This window comes from Neopsephotus bourkii, unplaced genomic scaffold (genome assembly GCF_033783945.1).
Source record: "Neopsephotus bourkii isolate Nb327-2 ecotype Australia unplaced genomic scaffold, CSIRO-AGI_Nbou_v1 NB_354, whole genome shotgun sequence".
Taxonomy (NCBI): Eukaryota; Metazoa; Chordata; class Aves; order Psittaciformes; family Psittacidae; genus Neopsephotus; species Neopsephotus bourkii.
The window spans coordinates 507027-525183 of NW_026900860.1; the positions used below are offsets into that span (position 1 = coordinate 507027).

The 18157-nt window shown below is 46.0% G+C and overlaps 1 protein-coding gene across 2 annotated transcripts; it reads left to right on the forward strand.

Annotated features, from left to right (window-relative positions):
* Nucleotides 1–327: 327 nt before the first annotated feature.
* On the forward strand, nt 328–15826 carry UTP25 (UTP25 small subunit processome component). Of its 2 annotated transcripts, XM_061348333.1 has the most exons (12): nt 329–473; nt 1520–1559; nt 2725–2977; nt 3725–3931; nt 6064–6152; nt 7507–7917; nt 8945–9164; nt 11536–11738; nt 12713–12895; nt 13918–14030; nt 14450–14695; nt 15470–15826. In XM_061348333.1, exons 1-12 carry the CDS (start codon nt 373–375, stop codon nt 15714–15716), a joined length of 2313 nt encoding a protein of 770 aa, XP_061204317.1. In that variant the 5' UTR covers nt 329–372; the 3' UTR covers nt 15717–15826. The 2 variants fall into 2 exon arrangements, with proteins under 2 accessions (XP_061204318.1, XP_061204317.1); XM_061348334.1 differs by lacking the exons at nt 8945–9164; nt 11536–11738 and having other exon boundaries at nt 328–473.
* Nucleotides 15827–18157: the final 2331 nt, after the last annotated feature.

The following is an 18157-nucleotide window of genomic DNA, read 5'->3' on the forward strand; positions in this document are numbered from 1 at the left end:
GGTATAATACAGAGGGACAGGCCTCCAGCTGTAGTGGATGTGGTGCTGAGGGATTGACCGTTGGTTGCAGCGCAGAGACAAGCGGCGGCTCTTCCCATCTCTTGTACCACCCTGACTTGCCCTACACTTCCCTGGCTCCTGCATCCCGGGCAGCGGCGAGAGCGGGCCGGCAGCACCGCGTCTCCCGGCAGCCACAGAGCCACCTCCGGCCGCATCGGAACGGCCACACAGCGGCGCGGGGACCCGACTGAGGCTCGGCCCCAGCCCGGAGCTCGGCCGCGGTCCCTGTTCCAGCCGGTTCCGGGCGCGCCGTACGGCAGCACGACAGCGGCGCGCTACGCGCGTTGCCGTAAAGCGCGGTGGCGGGCAGGCATGGGTAAGCGGCGCGGCGGGCGGGAGTTGCTGCGTGGGCTGAGCAAGAAGCAGAAGAAGCACCTGAGGGAGTTCGGGGAGGAGCACCCCTTCCATGACCGGTGAGTGCGGGGGGCTCGCTGCTCCCTTGCGGTGGGGTGCGCCGGGCAGCGGCTGCATGCGGCTCCAGGCCCCTCCAGTCCGGCCGGGGCAGCGGCCTCACCCCTGAGGGGAGGAGAGGTGCGGCTGCGGTGCCGCAAGGAGGAGGGGAAGCATGAAATCTGGGCAGCGAACGTGGTGAAGTGTTCTTGTGCAGCCCGCAGCCTGGCCTGGGAAGCGGGACTCCTGCTCTGCCCCTGGGGCGGTCCCTTGGCTGGCCAGAGTGCCAGCTTTCCCCCGGCTTGTACCGCATCCCGTTCTGATCTCGTAAAGGCCACGAAAACAGAGCATTGGGGAGGTAAAATCTGTCTCAGCGGGATGCCCGTCTGTCAAAAAGGGCGCCACGCTTCTGGACCCCCACGTAAACTTAAGAGCAATGAGCACTGAACAGTGCAAGTACTATGTGATGTGGTGCTGCTGTAAAGTCTGAAAGCCTGCGAGGATGCTGCTGCTCTCTGCCCACTTCAGTTTAATGTTACATGTCTGTAGTAGTAGGGAAATAGTGCTAAGGAAGCAGTTGAGGTTAGTTCAGGCCCAGCTCGTAGTGTCTTGTCTGCAGAATCACAGTCCCCACGCTGGTTTCCCAGTGCTGTTTTGCCTGTGGTACGTGTCTGTTTTCCCACTTGCAGGTCAATAGTTAAGAGCTAGAGGCAGGCTCTTGCTCTGCTGAACTTTGTTGTATGAACCACCTTTGTAGTTAGATTCCTTGGATTACTTTTAATGGTTCATCTTCCAATTAACATCAGATTGTGCTTTGAAACATTTCACTTCTTGAACAGTTATAATGTCTGAGCACTTAGGCTTCATGTGGAGTGGAGTGTCACCTCAGAGGGTAACCTCAGGCTAAGTGCCAAGTCTGTTTTATTGACTGTGTGATCGCTTTGATTTTATGCTTTCTTTTATATTTTCTAACACTTGTGTAGTGCATGAATTCCTTCTCCCCCTCATCTCTTTTGTCCTGTGTATAGTATCGATGACAGAGTAAGATATTTCAGTGCTTTCTCTTCAGGGTTCCGGGAAGACCAGAAGCAACTCAAGTCTGTGAACTGGTAATTGATTTTTATTTCTTCCTTACTTCAGTCTTTGTGTTGTCCAGTGAAGTGAAACACGTGGCATTTTACCTAACCAGGCTATGCAAGCTGATTCAGTTGTTCCCTTTAGAAAAGCTCTGTTCAGGAGTAAAAACTGAATGTCTTTTTTGTGTGGCTCTGAATTGCTCTCTGTAGTGTGTGTAGACTCAAAACTAATACCATGAGAGGGCACAAGCAGCAGGAGATATCACAGCTGTTTGTGGGAATGTTGCATTTTACTTGGTCACAGTGGAAAGTAAATCCTTCTGTAAGGCGTTTTAATTATATTAGTAACTTTAGTGTTGCATGGGTTAGGAGATGTTTCATTCCTTATTGAACAAAGAAATGTGCTTTTTCCTCTCCCTCAAGTTGCCAGTGATTTTTTTCAGGGTTTGGTAACCTCCTTTATCTTCAGTTTATTAAAAGACTTCAAAGTTTCAGTGTAGAAAAGTTACTTATTCTGGTTCATTTGTTTCCTTTAGCAATTTTGTGCATGAATATCTTATCTACTGGTTTTGCCTTTTGGGGCTGAAAGGAATTAAGAATGGAGTAAATGGTGCTGTGCTTATACTCCTAGTTTTACCCTAATTCTCCCTATAACCTGGTGTACTTGGTGTGTGCTAGCCCACGACAGAACTGGCCCAGGGAAGAACTGGTGTTTTGAAGGTTAGAGCTTTACAGCTGAGCCAGACCTGACCAACTCACCAGTGAACTGTTGTCAACCAACAGCCACGTCACCTCCTTAAAAAGCCAGAAGCATTTTTGGTGTACTCTGTCCCCAGTATGTGTGCCCTGCTTTTGTTCTGTGTGTGGTTTTCTTAGGGAAACCCAGGGCCAGTTGAGTAAATGCCTTGTCAGTGGAGATCGAATGTACTTGCTCAGATGAGACCGCAAGAACCACATTTTGTGATGCTCTTAAATCAGTGTAGAACGAGGCACTTCAGCGTAGGTCTGCAAAGATGCTTTCAATATCCAAATGGAGGTGCCCAGCATAAATATTTGCATAAAATGGTGATTTTTGAAAAAACTCCATCTGCATAGGGGAGGGGTGGGAGAGGGAAACCATAACACTGGAGCTAGAAGTGAGGGTGTTTGCCTTGTGGCTAATGGCGTGCTGCTGCTACACTGGTGTTTTCCCTTCCAGTCTGACAATTCTGATAAATCGAGTGTGGAGAGTGATTCGGAGACTGAAGTGGAACAGGTCTCTGTATATCATAAGCTCCTGGCTACCCTGAAGACCTCTCCTGAGTCTGAGAGTGAGGAGGAGGAGGAGGAAGATGAAAGTGAATCAGAAGCTGAGAAAAGTGAGACAGAAATGGACAGCGAAGGATCCCAGGAGAGCAGAGAAGCAGATGGAGGTGGAGAAGATCAGAATGATGTACCAGAGCAGAAAGAAGGTAGTCTGTCTTTTCCCATGCTTTGGTAAATGTTCTTGCAGTTAGGAAGGTTGCATAACATACGTTTTTAGCCAGGATCCTGGTGTAGGCTGGCTTGTTGGCTGGGCGCTCTTCTGGCCTGGAGCTGCTGCTACTCCATTGCCTCTGTGTGGCTGCTGAAGGATTCAGCAGGGAGAGGGTAGCTGTGCTTATTTCCCAGCTGACAGCCTGCTGCTGCTTCCTCAGATGTTGTTTGGGCGGCAGCACAGAGGAAATCCACATGGAGCAGCACACCAGTGGTTCTCACCCACTCAGGGGAGATGCAAGCTGTTCTCTCACACAGCATCTGCCGTGGCTGCTGCCACCGAGAGGAGGAAAAGGTGTGCCTCAGAGCAGAGGAAAAAGCATGGAAATTGGAAGGAAACCTCCTTCTTTATGATGAGGCATCTTTATTCATAAAAACTGCTAAGAAATTCTGGGAGAGGGGAGACAACTTTTTATTATTTTCAGTTATTTGAGGTCTTTGGAAACTGAAACTTGTATTCCCTAAATAGGTTCTGTCTCTTATTTTCTCTGGAGAAGCACACTGTGTATTATGTAACATCTGGCATGCTAGTCAAAAGTCATCTTTACTGTGGAAAAGCCTGCTTTTATTTCTTTGGATAGAGCATTGGAAGAAAAAGGAATAACCTAGCCAGCGAGAGATTAGCTACACACAGTAACTTTTCCAGGAGGATATAACCCATTTCTCTCTCTCACCCTTCACAGCTACAGACACTGCAGAGCAGACGCTTAGCCAGCAGCAGACTGATGGCATAGATACCTCTTGTGACCCTGGTCATGGAGTAGTTGAGGAGTTTACTGATGTGAAACATGAATCTGAATTCAGCTTGGAAACCAATTTCATGGAAGAGGAGAGTGGAGATTGCAATGCAGATAAGAGAGATGGCAGTTCTACACAAGCTTTTTCAGAAGGTAAAACGCAGTATGTTTGTCTTTAATGATCTGCCTCTAGAGGAGGATCTGTAAACATGTGTATATTATCAGATGCCTAATGATATGCTATACAGCTTCTGAGTTTTTCTGCTACATTATTCATTGTGGTGCCCACGTGTGAGCTGATTCCACAGGGAATGCTTGGCGCTAATGCAGATGTGTAGCTGAACCATTTGTTTCTGCAGCCCCTGTGGACTGGGATTTTTGGGTAGTTTCTGTTATGATCAATAAAGCTTGAAGTATCAGGAGCTAGAAATGTGCTTGGAGGGTGTTGATGTGTTCTGTTACTTTAATAGTAGTATAAAAAGCTAGTGTAATATGAAGGGCCCTGCAAATTTGCACTTGACTTTGGAAGATATTCTTGGCACTGAGAACACAGGAGATAATCACAAAGCTGACCTGTGAGGGCATCCTTCACAACTCAGTGGAGGTAGAGGTGATTTTTGAGAAGCTTGGGGCAGCCGTAGTAATTGAGACAGATGCTTAGGCTTTCTGTCAGGTTTTAAGGTGATACAGAGGAGTCCAACTGCACCAGGATCAGGAAGGCATAAGGCATCAGTGGAGCCCACGTGGTACCTTCTAAAGGTGTAGCCAGGAACCTTAGTGCTGCAGTGTGCTGGTGGGTACAATCAGAGCTCCAGTGTTGGAGCCATCCCACCATGTGTGATACAAACACCTGTGTGTACACGTGTGTGATCCTTCAGGGGTACACCGCATGTTGGCACCTGCAGAGATTCTCTTTGTATTTCATGCTCTCTGGTTTTACCATCAGCTGGCATAGTTTGAGAGAGAAATATGTGTTGTAGCATCCCTAGTGATGCTGGCTTGTCATCTTGGGGCAGCAGCTGCCATTGGATCTGGGAGGCAGCCTAGTTGATACATGAAATGTGTGGAAGCATCAAAGGGCCATGTGATAGAAAAAACAGCTCGTTCTTGTTACCATGAGAATATTACTTAGGCTGTTGGCATTGCATTTTAATGAGAACTGTAGCTCTCCAACTGCATGCTAAGTATCCTAACAGCTTTGTTCAACCTATAAATGATGCACTACTTTTCAGTGGGTTCCTGCAGCTTGGAGGTGGCTTTATAATTCATTACAGAAAATGAGTCATGTAGCATAGCAGAAAGGGGACAAATTTCTCCTCTGGTCCTGAGGTCACTAGAATTCCTATAAATGCTTCGCTCTGTTCTCTGTGCTTTATCTGACAAATGCTGCAATCTATGGAAGTCAACTGAAGAGAGAGCCTGTATTACAATTAAATGATACCCCGTTCATTTGTGTTGCTGGGAAGACTTTCCTAACCATGTCATGATGAGCAACTGTCTTGACTTTGGCCTGTGTAACTTGCATGTGGGTTACTGATCTGTTGGCAAGCACTAGTGTTCTCTAGTTGGTTTGCTTTATGCAGTGAGTGCTGTTGTGCTGAAAGCAGTATACAGGGCTTGGGTTTCAAAAGAAGCTTTGCATATGACTCTGTGCATGCCAGTATCTTTGAATACAGCATGATTTTACACTTGCCTGCCCTTCCTTTCCTTTCCAGAAAGAAATGCTGATTAGATAAATCAGACTTATGCTCACTTCTGGCATTTTTTGTCTCCCTTCCCAAAATCCACTTAATCTTTCTGTGCTTTATCACATACTGTACTCATATCACTGGCCAAAGATGCAAAGCCCTGGGCAGAACTGCTTATAAATTCAGAAGGGCAGTAAGTTCACTTGAAGTCTTTACTGTTGATAGCCTGTTTCACCTGCAAGGGATGGATGCGTCAGAGCTTAAGGCAGAAAATTGCCACAAGGTTTTCTGCTATATATTGCTTTCCTGTCCAACATTTGTTTTGTGATTGAAAGTTCTAGTACTTCCATAAGTGCTGCCTTTTCTGTTGTTTTTTTTTTCTTTTAAGCAATCTGTCAAATCTGTTCTCTCTGTTCTTGTAAAGAGAAAATGACATCCTTTCGCTCATCTCCAAGTGCTTCAAAATAGCTAGTTTTAACTGTGCTGCTGGCCAGCATGGAAACCGTTTGTCTCATTTGCAAATCGATTCTGAAACTTGTTTCTAGTAGTAGCTGCATGGTTCTCAGGATATTTTTCTGTTGTTGTTGTTACAAATAGATCCATTTAAACAGCACATGGACAAAGAACTCGAAGAAAAAGACGTAGAAAAAATGTCTACACTTCCTAAAACCTCCAGTCAAAGCCAGGTAACGGTGTTCTGTAGCCATCCAGAGCTCCTAAATCCGGGATTAAAACAGTTCTTTTTTTGTACAAGTTAATTCATAACTGTTACTATTGGCAGTTGGCATTGTAGTTGTCAAGGTTTTGTCACTGTATTGTTGCTGAAGTGTTCTCCCCTTCACTTAGTGCTGGGCAAGAGCTGGAATCTGCTGTTATGTAAGCATAATGCAACAGATCTGAGAAACTTCACTTTAGAGTTTGAGCTGTGGTCTCAAACCCACAGTTTTAGTGCTCTTGACTCCAGGTAGGACAAGACTGGTTTCTGAGTGTTAACTGAACACTGCCAGGTTGTGCTCTGTAACTGAACTGGTGAGGTGACCATCTACAGTCTAATAAGTACCTGTGGTGCGCTTCCATGTTCTTGGAGATGACTACATCTTCGTATGCATTGACAAGCCCATAAAGGGCAATTTAATGCTTTACTTCACCCGTTATTTCCAGTATTAACAATATTAATACCAGCAAAGCACCTCATTGCTTGAGAGAGAATATTGGTTTTCAAACCACTCATTTTTAGACAAACCTTTGCTTCTAAACTTTTTCACGTCTGATTTTGTTTTGGAGAGTTGCCTTGCATTCTGGTCAGCCATATGCTGGGTGACATTCCCTGGAAGAGACCCAACGGTTAGTCACTCAGAGAGAAAGCTGTGATTTGTTTAACTCTTTTTTTTTTTTCCTTTCCTTTTTGGAATATGGAGGCCAAAAATACCAGTGCCACCTGAAGCAATGTGTGATATGTCTTTGCCTAACTTGGTGTAGCTATGTTACAGAGATAGGTTGGGACAACTTGCATGGCAGAAGGCTTAAAGTTTAGTTTTCCCCTACTACACTGATAGTTTTATCCTCAAAATCAGACAGACTCAGATTGCATTTAGCAACTGAATCACGACTTCTGGATTGATTCCCTAATGGGGTTCTGTTCTCATCTTTAAACAAACTCCAGGCCTCAGTGTGCCTCATCTGTAAGTGGGGTCAGGCTCTCATCTTGTCCCTGGTGTGTGCCACTGATGTGCTGCATGGGTTAGGCAGAAAGGTCATCCTTCCTCTTCCCCAGTTTTCTCGTCTGTAAAATGAGCATGGTTATAGACACATGACTGCAAAATACACACAGATCTGCTGAGCTCAAGTGTATTGTTATTTACCCTGGCAGGCTTGAAAAGAGAATGCACATTGGAAAAAAAAAGGTTTTGATTTGTCTTAGGGAAAGATAATTTCTCCAGGTTCATGAACCTGATGAAGGTGCCAGCTGTGGTGCTGTGAGCGCGTGAGTTTGGTACATCTAACTGCTTTGGTTTTGTTTGCTTGTGGTTTTGTTTTCAGTGGCCAAGGCTGGGCCAAGTGACGTTCTCTTCCACTTTGGAGAAACCCAAACCTTTGAAAGCAGATAAAGAGGTTGATGTGAAGCAGCTTTATCTTCACAAGCCTTTAGAATCCACTTGGCCAAAAGTGAATAAGCAATTTCTGTCCTCAGTGAATAAACCAAGTGATGCCTTTTTTACCCCATTACAAAGAGAGCTCTTCTGTATCATGAACACATACCGGGACTTGTTCTATCCAGAAAGAAATGCTTTAACCAATGGAGAGGAAATCCGGCATGCTTACTGCTTGCATGCCTTGAACCATGTTCTGAAGGCAAATTCCCAGGTGCTCAGCAACAATGCCAAAAAAAGAAACCAAAAGCCAGGGGCTGACAATGATGACCACAGAGATCAAGGGCTCACTAGACCTAAGGTAAGAGAGCTTCATGAATGCGTTCCCCCGTGCCCACCCTGGCTTTCTGGTCAGGCTCTATAAACATCCTTGGAGTTTATCCAGAGCTGTTTCTCTTGCTGCTCTCTCAGGTGATCTGTTCTTGGGCATGGGGTTTTCCACATGCATTTATTGTGCCTGGAAGTCACCTGCCATGGCCCTGCAAGAAGTAGTGAGCACAGCGTTGTTGGTCAGCCTGTTTCTGTGCTCAGAGCCATGAGTTTGACTTATCTCTTCCTTTGTCCCCCTGTCACTACAGACTGACATGTCACCTTTTCCTGCTTCGGTTTCCAAATCTGTCAGTACAGAAAGGTGCCTCCGCACTCATCTTCAGTATTAGTGCAAGTAGTGTAGGCTGTCACCCAGTGTGGGATGTCCCTGGAAATTTTTTGTCCTTAGGCACTTCCCTGTGTGGAATGATTTTTCTGTAGGTAGGAGACCTCAGGGAATCCCAGTCCCATTGTCAGGGCTGCCTGTCATAGTTGGTGGAGTTGGCCTTAAACCAGTGTTCCCTGGGTTCACAGCATCCTCTAGCTGGTAACCAGGTGGACTCAACGGCAGCTAGCTTGTCACTGGTGGTGCCAGATACCTGTTGAACAGGGTGGCTTGTGGTGTTGACTCCCCAGTTAGATACTTACATTTCAAAGTGCTGTGCAGAGACTCTTGGCCCCCATCCAGGAGCCAGCCACTGATTGTGGCTGTGTATGGTGGGAGCTGTTACTTGCTTGGGGGTTAGGGAGAACAGGAGAACGTGCTTTGTTTTCAGTTCTGCTGTAGTGGCATGCTGGGTGCAAGATGGGGAACCAAATATTGCTGCTGGCCAGTACCTGTTCTTGAGCACACTGTGTCCCAGAGCATGCTGCCTCCTTACTGTGTGTCAGAGTCATTCTGTTTTGATTGCTGGGGTACCCCAGAGAGGCAGATGTAGGTTAAACCCATTACTTATCTCAAGGTTAACTGTGAGTGTGTATTTTATGGGTTATTCTATTGTAACTGTTGATCTACACAGGTACTGATGATAGTGCCCTTCAGGGAGTGTGCTTTGAGGATTGTGCATATTTTCATCAGCCTGCTTGAAGTGAACGACAAAAGAAAAATAGATGTAAGTAACAAAAAGCGCTTCAAAGGGGAGTTTGGCTTTGACCCAGAAGAGAAGCCCCCTAACCTGAAAAGACCGGAAGATTACGAAGCTGTCTTTGCTGGCAACATTGATGACCACTTCAGAATTGGTAATGATATACTCAACAGATGATTTTTATCTTCTAAAGAGCTGAGAAGTAACAAGTTCTACCTAAATGTCTAGCTCAGGGCTGGGCATTCTGTTAAGGCTCTGTGGTATTCATGCTGGTTTTGCACTGGCAACTTGGATGTTGCTGAAAATCTGAACTTAAAAATGAAGTGGAACTCCAAAAGTAATGATTTTCACATCAAGTTCAGTATTGCTTAAAATGCAGTCATTGCTTGATTGTAGCAAGATTGCCCACACTGCATTTTAAAGAGTATAACCTTGATTATGATTGATTCTGTGATTATGCTGCAAGTCTTCCATGCCAGGAAAGGAAACCAACAGAACTTTGGGATTTAATCATCCAGTTTGCAGTGTTTCTTGTAATGGATAATGATTAGAGCAAATGTAAAGCTCAGTGTTGAGCAAAATGGTTTTCATGAAGGCAGAGGAGTAGCCAGCAAGACTGTTGGACAAGCAGCAACTTTGAGGCTATTTCATGATATTATAATCTCATGCTGTTGGAGTAACTCAGCATGCAGAGGATCAGCTAGTGCTTGCTTCCTGGAGCTGCCATGATGAGTAGGCAGTTCTTCTAACTTGGCAGATCAGAGGCTTTTGAAGTTACTGTTTCTTGAGAGATAAATTGACATCCCAAGAAATTCCATGATAGGGTGGAAGATGGCAGCAGGTCCCACTCAGTCTTTCTTCCTTCTCCCAGTGAGTATCTCTCTGGCTGAGAGCCTCGGACTTTCAGTAGCATAACAATTTTCCTTTCAGCCCTCTCTCATACCAGAGTCTGCTTGATCCACTTCCTAGCTGTGAAGAAATGCTTGAAGAACCTTTCAGTGCTGTTACTTGCAGAATAATTATTCCTTCTTACTGTGCCTCACACCGTTACTTCTGCACAAAGATCTCATTTAAAACACATTTGTTAGGCTTTACCAAAACCACCCTTTCACATTTTTAATCAGAAAGAAAAGACTTGCTGTTGTTAAACTGTGAGAAGTGAGATCTCTCTGGAAATTCAACCAATTTTTGGATTTTTTGGACCATTTTTATCATTGGGTTAAAATAGATCACAGGAAGGGTCCCTGTTGCTGTCTGTGTGACAGCCTCCACCTGTGCCCGTGGTGGCTGGCTTCACACAGGGAGAGAAGTTGAAGCAACACCTTTGACACCTTTGTTGGGCAGACTGTAGTGGGTGGTTTGAATATGGGCCAGACTACCTGGATTTTTAAATCAGAAAACTGGGTCCTAGAACTGTTGCCATACAGTTATAACACAGGAAAAAAACTCCTTTTCCTTGCTTTAACATCAGAGATGATGCATAAGGTACTTTGGCATGTGCACCGCGTCATGGGGTGTGAGAAGCAGTGCAAGGGAATCATAGAATCCCAGATTGGTTTGGGTTGGAAGGGACCTTAAAGCTCTTCCAGCTCCAACCCCTGCCACTGGCAGGGACCCCTTCCACTAGAGCAGCTTGCTCCAAGCCCCTGTGTCCAACCTGGCCTTGAGCACTGCCAGGGATGGGGCAGCCACAGCTTCTCTGGGCACCCTGTGCCAGCGCCTCAGCACCCTCACAGGGAAGAGCTTCTGCCTTAGATCTAACCTGAACTTGCCCTGTTTCAGTCTGAACCCATCACCCCTTCCCTGTGGCTGCAGTCCCTGATGCAGAGTCCCTCTCCAGCATCCTTGGAGCCCCCTTCAGACACTGGAAGCTGTTCTGAGGTCTCCACACAGCTTCTCTTCTCCAGGCTGAACAGCCCCAGTATTCTCAGCCTGTCTGTGTATGGAGGTGTTCCAGCTTATGCTTTCAGTTGTCGTAACATGAAGAACCTTTTCCTTTGAGTTTTAGTAGCCACTCTTGTGGCCTTGTGGATAAAGACAGTTTATAGTCAAGAGGTCCACACTGAGTCTTTCATGACGGATGAAGGTAACAGTTACTCTAGTACCTAATGGCAGACACCAAAGTTTAGGATTTAGGGAGAAAGGAGTAGTTAATCATTTGTGCCCTTTTGTATCCTTCTTTTTTCTTACCTTTCTTAACCCCTTTACCTCCCTTTATAGCAGAAAATCACAAAAAAATGTGTTTCAGATAAAAAAAATGTCCAGGCCATGAGAAATCTGGGGAAAAAAAAGTGCTACTGAAAGAGTTTGCTGAACTCCATGAGAATGTGCCGGATGCTTGTTAGTTTGGCTGTGGGGTGGGTAAGCATCTTTTAGGCAAAGGAGGGTTTGGAACAGATTGGCTTTGTCCAGCTCTAATCATTAGTGGGTGTTGAGGTTGAGGGAGTTGCAGTTAGAACCTGCTAGAAGTATATGGTTGATGATTGACCTTAACTAAGGAACTGCTGTTGGTTGTCGTTGGACAGGGGTTGCGATCCTCCAGAAGAGCATGAGGCTCTATGCACCGTTCTACTCCTCGGATATCATCATCGCCTCTCCCCTGGGAATGAGGACTGTCATTGGGGCAGAGGGGGAGAAGAAGAGAGATTTTGATTTTCTGTCGTCAATAGAAATTCTCATAATCGACCAAGCAGATATTTACCTGATGCAGAATTGGGAACACGTTCTGGTGCGTTGTCCGTATGGATTTCAGTGTTGCACTGTGCCTTGTTAGTCTGATAGAGCATAGTTTTGGCAGTGAGCAGTGTTGCTAGGTTTACTGACTTGATGCCAGCCATGGGTGCTGCTTCTTTTTCCTCCCTCCACTGTGATATTTGCCATATACTAAGTATATTCCTTCTACAGATTTTGGTAGCATTCAGCACCTGTTCTCTAGAAATGTTAGTATTTGGTGCTTTAGTGACATATTTCATCTGAGACTGCTTTTTATAGGTTTAATTATCTTGCAGATCAATATAATGATGATTCCTTTAATCACATCTGGGAGAAAATATGCCCAGTGCCTCAGTGTGAGGATTCTGTATGTTTTCATTCAGGTTCTTCCAGAAAGCAATAGGAGTTGGGGCTTGTCTCCACTCACCATAGAGATAGCTAAGCATTAGTTATGTCCAAAGTTAAACAGTGTGGAGATGTCCCATGAAGGGCACAATATCCAAGGGATGCATCCTGGAGCCTGTTTGCTGTTGGTTTGTTGGTTTTTTTCCTTTGGGTGCAAGTGCCTTCCCTGCAGCAGCAGCAATGGCAGTCTGAGGCAGCATTCAGTGAGGACAGTTCCTTCGCTTGCACCCAAACTCCCTCTGGATGTGATGGGAACTGCATTTGGGGTTCTTTTAGCTCAGAAACTTTGGGCCCATTGACTTCAATACCAAAAGCAAATCCATTATCCTTGTCCCATGGGTGAAGGCTGGGAGCAAAAATCACTGTTACTGATGACTAAAGAGCTGGTGACTTCCAGTTCTGTGGTAGAAAATCAAGTCATTTATTCTTGCTGTAGTCAGTCAGTTCCATTCAGTCATGTCTTGGGAGATCACCGCTGGTTTATGTATTCTGTGCTGTCTGCCCACTTTCTCAGTGCTGTTGAGGCTCTTGCAGGCAGGTTGTGGGGCTGTCAGTCAGTATCTGTGTTTCCATCTCTCTGCGCAGCACCTGATGAAGCACATGAACCGGCTGCCTCTGGATTCCCACGGGGTAGACTTCTCCCGCGTGCGGATGCTGAATCTCAATAACTGGTGCAGGTACTACCGCCAGACGCTGCTGTTCAGCGCCCTGCAGGACCCCCAGGTTAACTCTGTCTTCAACAAGCACTGCTTCAATTACATGGGGCAGGTGAGTTCCCAGGGGAGCTGAGTGCTTCCTTTTAAATGCTGGCCTGAGGGAGGGGAGAGGAAGACAAAACCCAAAGCAGGGAAAAATTGCATAACTCAGTTGCAGAAAGACTGTCTGTGTGCCAGTCGTTTCTGTGACCCAAGTAGTTCTGTCTCTGAATGTCCATGATGCTGCACAACAATTTCTAAGGCTGGGCCAAAAGCGTGAAGAATACTCTCTTGCAGGGGTAGTGACTTGATCAGTTCTTATTTCATCAGTAGATTTCATGTCAGAAATCAGATTCTGTTTTATTCTTAATTTGGCACATACCAGTTATCTGGGTTTATTTATTTATTTGATTTCTTTTGCTGTGCAATGGAGGGTTTGCCTTCTTCCTTTTTCTTTTCTGCTCTTGTGTAAGAAGCAAAAAGCATCATTACTTTGAAAGAAACAAAGAAAGTAAGACCCTTCATTGTCCATCTCAACTATATGGAAGTCAAGGTGGAAGTGGTGGTCCTGTATATTTAACAGATCTGGTATGTGTGTATCTGCTTTGTGTATAGCAGCTTCCAGTGTCTGAAGGGGGCTACAAGGGTGCTGGGGAAGGACTCTGCATCAGGGACTGCAGCCATAGGACAAGGGGTGATGGGTTCAGACTGAAACAGGGCAAGTTCAGGTTAGATCTAAGGCAGAAGCTCTTCCCTGTGAGGGTGCTGAGGCGCTGGCACAGGGTGCCCAGAGAAGCTGTGGCTGCCCCATCCCTGGCAGTGCTCAAGGCCAGGTTGGACACAGGGGCTTGGAGCAAGCTGCTCTAGTGGAAGGGGTCCCTGCCCGTGGCAGGGGTTGGAACTGGATGAGCTTTAAGGTCCTTTGCAACCCAAAACGTTTTGTGATTCTATATGGAATGTAGTTTTGTGCTGGAGCTCTCTTAAGAACAGCTTGTGCCCTGCTGCAGACAAGAGTGACAAGCAGAAAGCTGGCTGGAACGTGGCTGCCTTTGAAATGCTGCTTCCCTAATCATCCATCCCGCTTCCTATCCACAGGTGGCCGTCCGCAATGTACCGCTCAGCGGCTCCATTAGCCACGTTGTGGTCCAGCTTCCTCATGTTTTTCGGAGGCTAGAAGCTGAAAGTTTAACTTCTGTCATAGATACAAGGTACTCTGTGTTCCAGACTGTGTTGCTGTGCCCTAATGACTGCAATTTCAGATGTAGTTGAGCATACTGTTTCCTGCAGGGCACGGTGTGATTGCAGTGTAGAAGTATGCCTTCATTAGTGTTCAGATGCAGGCAAGGTCCTGCACAGGTGGAGGGAAGACTGATCTTCTCCTTGCCAAAAGCACTGGGGAATAGGGCTTAGGAAAGGAATACCGTGCTCCACCATAACTGTGTAGTACGGATAAAGCCTTTGCCTTTTATCTTCTACACATGTAGGAATCCCATGAAGTTAAAGGCAGCAAACTAGAGTCAAAATGTTGTATAGTCTGTTGTCTGATGATATTCCTGTTTGAGGTCATATCAGTGTTGGAAAGCTAAATGTTAACTGTGGTTATAACACGTTTGTTTTCTTATCTGAGGTTCCAGTTCTTCATCGACAAGGTGTTGCCCGAGTACCGCGATGCCATCATGTCACACACTCTCATCTACGTCCCCTCGTATTTTGACTACGTGCGTCTTCGAAACTACTTCAAGAAAGAGGAGCTGAACTTTACTCACATTTGTGAATACACCAAAAAGGCTGGTGTCTGCAGGGCGAGGCGCTTCTTCCTCAAGGGAGAGAAGCAGTTCTTACTGTTCACTGAGCGCTTCCACTTCTACAAAAGGTGAATTGGGGATCAAGCTTTCCCCCGAGTTCTGTGTGCACTGTTTTGGATGTAGGATCTGACCTTAATCGTAGATGGGCTATACTGCTTTATGAATCTCTTGGATTCATATATAATATTCTCTGAGGACTTCTTTGACTGCAGTTAAGAGCTTTCAGTTTAAAGTCTATTCGTGTTGTCAGCAGTCCTTTGCAGAGAGTCTAATACACAGGGCTTTATTCAGGAAGGTGCGTGCTGCCAAGTTCCACTGATGTCAGGCCAGGATCATATAGCCTGCAAAATGGGATTCATTGTGCCTCTCGTTTGTGTTCATCTGTGCCACAATAATTACATAAGATTCTGGTATAGGATATGTCATTGGTTTGATAATGCAGTACAGCAAGCTGAGGCCACTTGGAAAAGTTGCTGCATCGTGACTGGGACAGGTTAGAAGTTCCTAATGGAATGTTTCTTTTTCTATCAGCAGAAAATGTTTCATAAAGCTTGGTCTGATCAGGCTTCTGTGTCTTAAAATCCAAGCTAAAGAGGCTGAAATCTGCAGGAATTGGTGGTGGTCTGTACTCTGGAGGAAGTCGCTGTACTGGCAGTATTAGATATCCACCCCTTAAATTCCACCTTTGTGTTAAGTTTAGTCTACACAGGGTTTGTGGAGTTGAGCTACAGCTGCTGTGCACTGAAGCTGATGGAAGAACTGATGCAGGACTGGTGTTCAGCATGCTCATTTTGTAAAAATTAGTAGTAAAATTACTTTTGGTTTTTGTTTTCCTACTACAGGTATACAATAAAAGGCATCAGGAACCTCATTTTCTATGAGTTACCAACATACTCCCACTTCTACAGTGAGATTTGCAATATGATGAAGGCCACAGTCAATGGAGTGGATGCCACATGGACCTGTACTGTGCTCTACTCCAAGTATGATGCTCAGAAATTGGCTGCAGTGGTTGGCATAGAGCGCGCAGCTCAAATGCTGCAGTCCAAGAAGAACGTGCACCTCTTTGTTACAGGAGAAAGTGAATAAGTGACATTGAATGGACCTGCATTCTACTCTCCATGCACTTGCTGGTGGTGCTTTTCAAGAAAGTGTTAAACTTCTTACTCCCTTTTATTAAATATTCTGATGAAATTGTTCATACAGCATTTTGTGTTTCAGTCCTCTAACAACAAACAGAGGATGTCATTCCAGACAGCAGGGTTTCGGGGGGTATCTTCTGTATAGAAACAAGGACAATGCAGATCTGTTCTTGTATATGGAAAAACTCCCTGGTCAACCAAGACTGATGCTGTGATAAGTAAGTTTTACTTTAAGAATCACTCTTATTTTCAGGTGTAGCAAACTCATCTTCTTGTATCAAAACTAACTTTCCCCTTAAATCTAGGGGAAGAAATGTGTCCAAGTATTCAATGCAGCATGTGTAAGGGAGATGCAAGAGCAGCCTCTTCACCACAAGCACATTGTTGAATGGGAATTGAACTTGCTTCACACTTGAGTTGTGAGAATCCATGAATGTGCTTGGGTTGGAGCTGTGGTTTGCATTTTTCTATGAGTGACCTAAATATCTCTGCCTCCTATTTACAGGAGCCCCAGTTTTACCAGAGATAAGTGTTTTCCAAAGGGAAACAGGGTTGAACTTGGCAGGAGAGAAACCTGAGCCTGCCTGGCCCCACTATGATCACCAAAGCAGCATTGTGGGGGACAAGAACCAGTGTGGCAGTTGCAAGTACCTATGGTCTCCTATCTCACAAAGACTGGAAAAGAGTGTGGTGCCCCTTTTCCTCCGGGAATGCAAGAAGGGAAACATTCATCCTGTGATGTTTTGAGGGAGTTCTTGCCTGCGAGGCTTAAGTAAATCTACCAAAGTGGAATAAACCACTTGAGTAAAGGAGGCTGGATAAGGCTTGGAGCAGCCTGCTCTGGTGGAAGGTGTCCCTGCCCGTGGCAGGGGGTTGGCACTGGATGAGCTTCAATCCAAAGCATTCTATGAGACACATGAGTTTAGCTGATATTTATCCTAATTTTGATTCCTGTATTTCTCAGAGGCTGTGCTCTCAGGGAGTTCCTGAGGTCCTGCAATCATGCGAGTCCCTGCAGTTTCCTGCTTTGCATTTTGAGGTAATGCTTTACATTCATTTTATGTACCTCTGCTGTAGCACATGAGAATGAAGAGCCAGCCCATGGCCAAGTTCTCTCGTGAACATCTGTCTGCTGGACAGCAGAGACAGCAGGAGCAGCAAACAAGGAATTTTCATGTATGGCCTAGGCTTGGCGTGGGAGAACTGTGGATATGGAAACGAGCACACAAAATAGGATTAAGGAATTGTCTTTCTTCACCAGATGGACTTAGCGCAGAGGTGAATACCTGACCTCTGAGGAAGCTAAAGTGGGATAGCTCCTTAGCAAGGTAATACTATGCAGTGCAGCCACTGTGGAGGAGAAGCAAGAGGTTAGTGCCAGAGCCTTAACTATGCAAGGGTTTTTCTGCCCCTCTGTAGCCAAGTGCCTTGGGCAGGTTTGGTGCCTTCTCCATATCAGTATGAAGGAGTTTCTGTTCCCAGTGCTTCCTCCCTACCTCGGTGCTGTGATGTTCCTGCTCCTCAGGTGCTGCTCTTGACAGCAGCATTGGGGTGAGCAGGGAAGAGGGCTTGGGCTTGTTTAAAGCTTGTTTGCCCCCTTTTCACCTCATTTTAAACAACTCCCTGGTGCAGGGCTCTGCAAAGTGGGTTGTCCAAGAGTGGCTCCAAAGAAACAGGTACCAGGAGGTGATGAGCTCTGAGGTCAGGCTTGGTGCTTTCACAGATGACAAGGTTTTGCTTGCTGGTGCAACTGCTGGCTCCATGTGAGTTACTTAAAAGCCAGTCTTCCAAAGGATTTTCCTGGTGATAAGGTGGCTGACCCTACTGCATCCTCGAGGATGCTCTTAGTCAGCTCTACAATGAGAGGCTTGTCTTTTATTTTTTTTAATGTTCAACAGTTTTAAAAGATGTGCAAGTTTTAACACAAATGGAATAAGAAAATATGTTAGAATAGACATGAGGATGGAATAAGGAGAGATGATCTGGTGCTGTGCACTTGCAGCCCAGAAAGCCAATCATATGCTGGGCTGCATCAAAAGGGATGTGGAGCTGTTGGAGCAAGTCCAGGGGAGGCCATGGGGATGCTGTGAGGGCTGGAGCAGCTCTGCTCTGGAGCCAGGCTGAGAGAGCTGGGCTGGGGCAGCCTGGAGAAGAGAAGGCTTCTGAAGGGGAGACCTTAGAGCAGCTCCAGTGCCTAAAGGGGCTGCAGGAAACCTGGATAGGGGCTTGGGACAAGGGCCTGTAGGGACAGGCCAAGGGGAGTGGCTTGAACCTGCCCGAGGGGAGACTGAGCTGAGCTCTTAGGCAGAAGCTCTTCCCTGTGAGGGTGCTGAGGCGCTGGCACAGGGTGCCCAGAGAAGCTGTGGCTGCCCCATCCCTGGCAGTGCT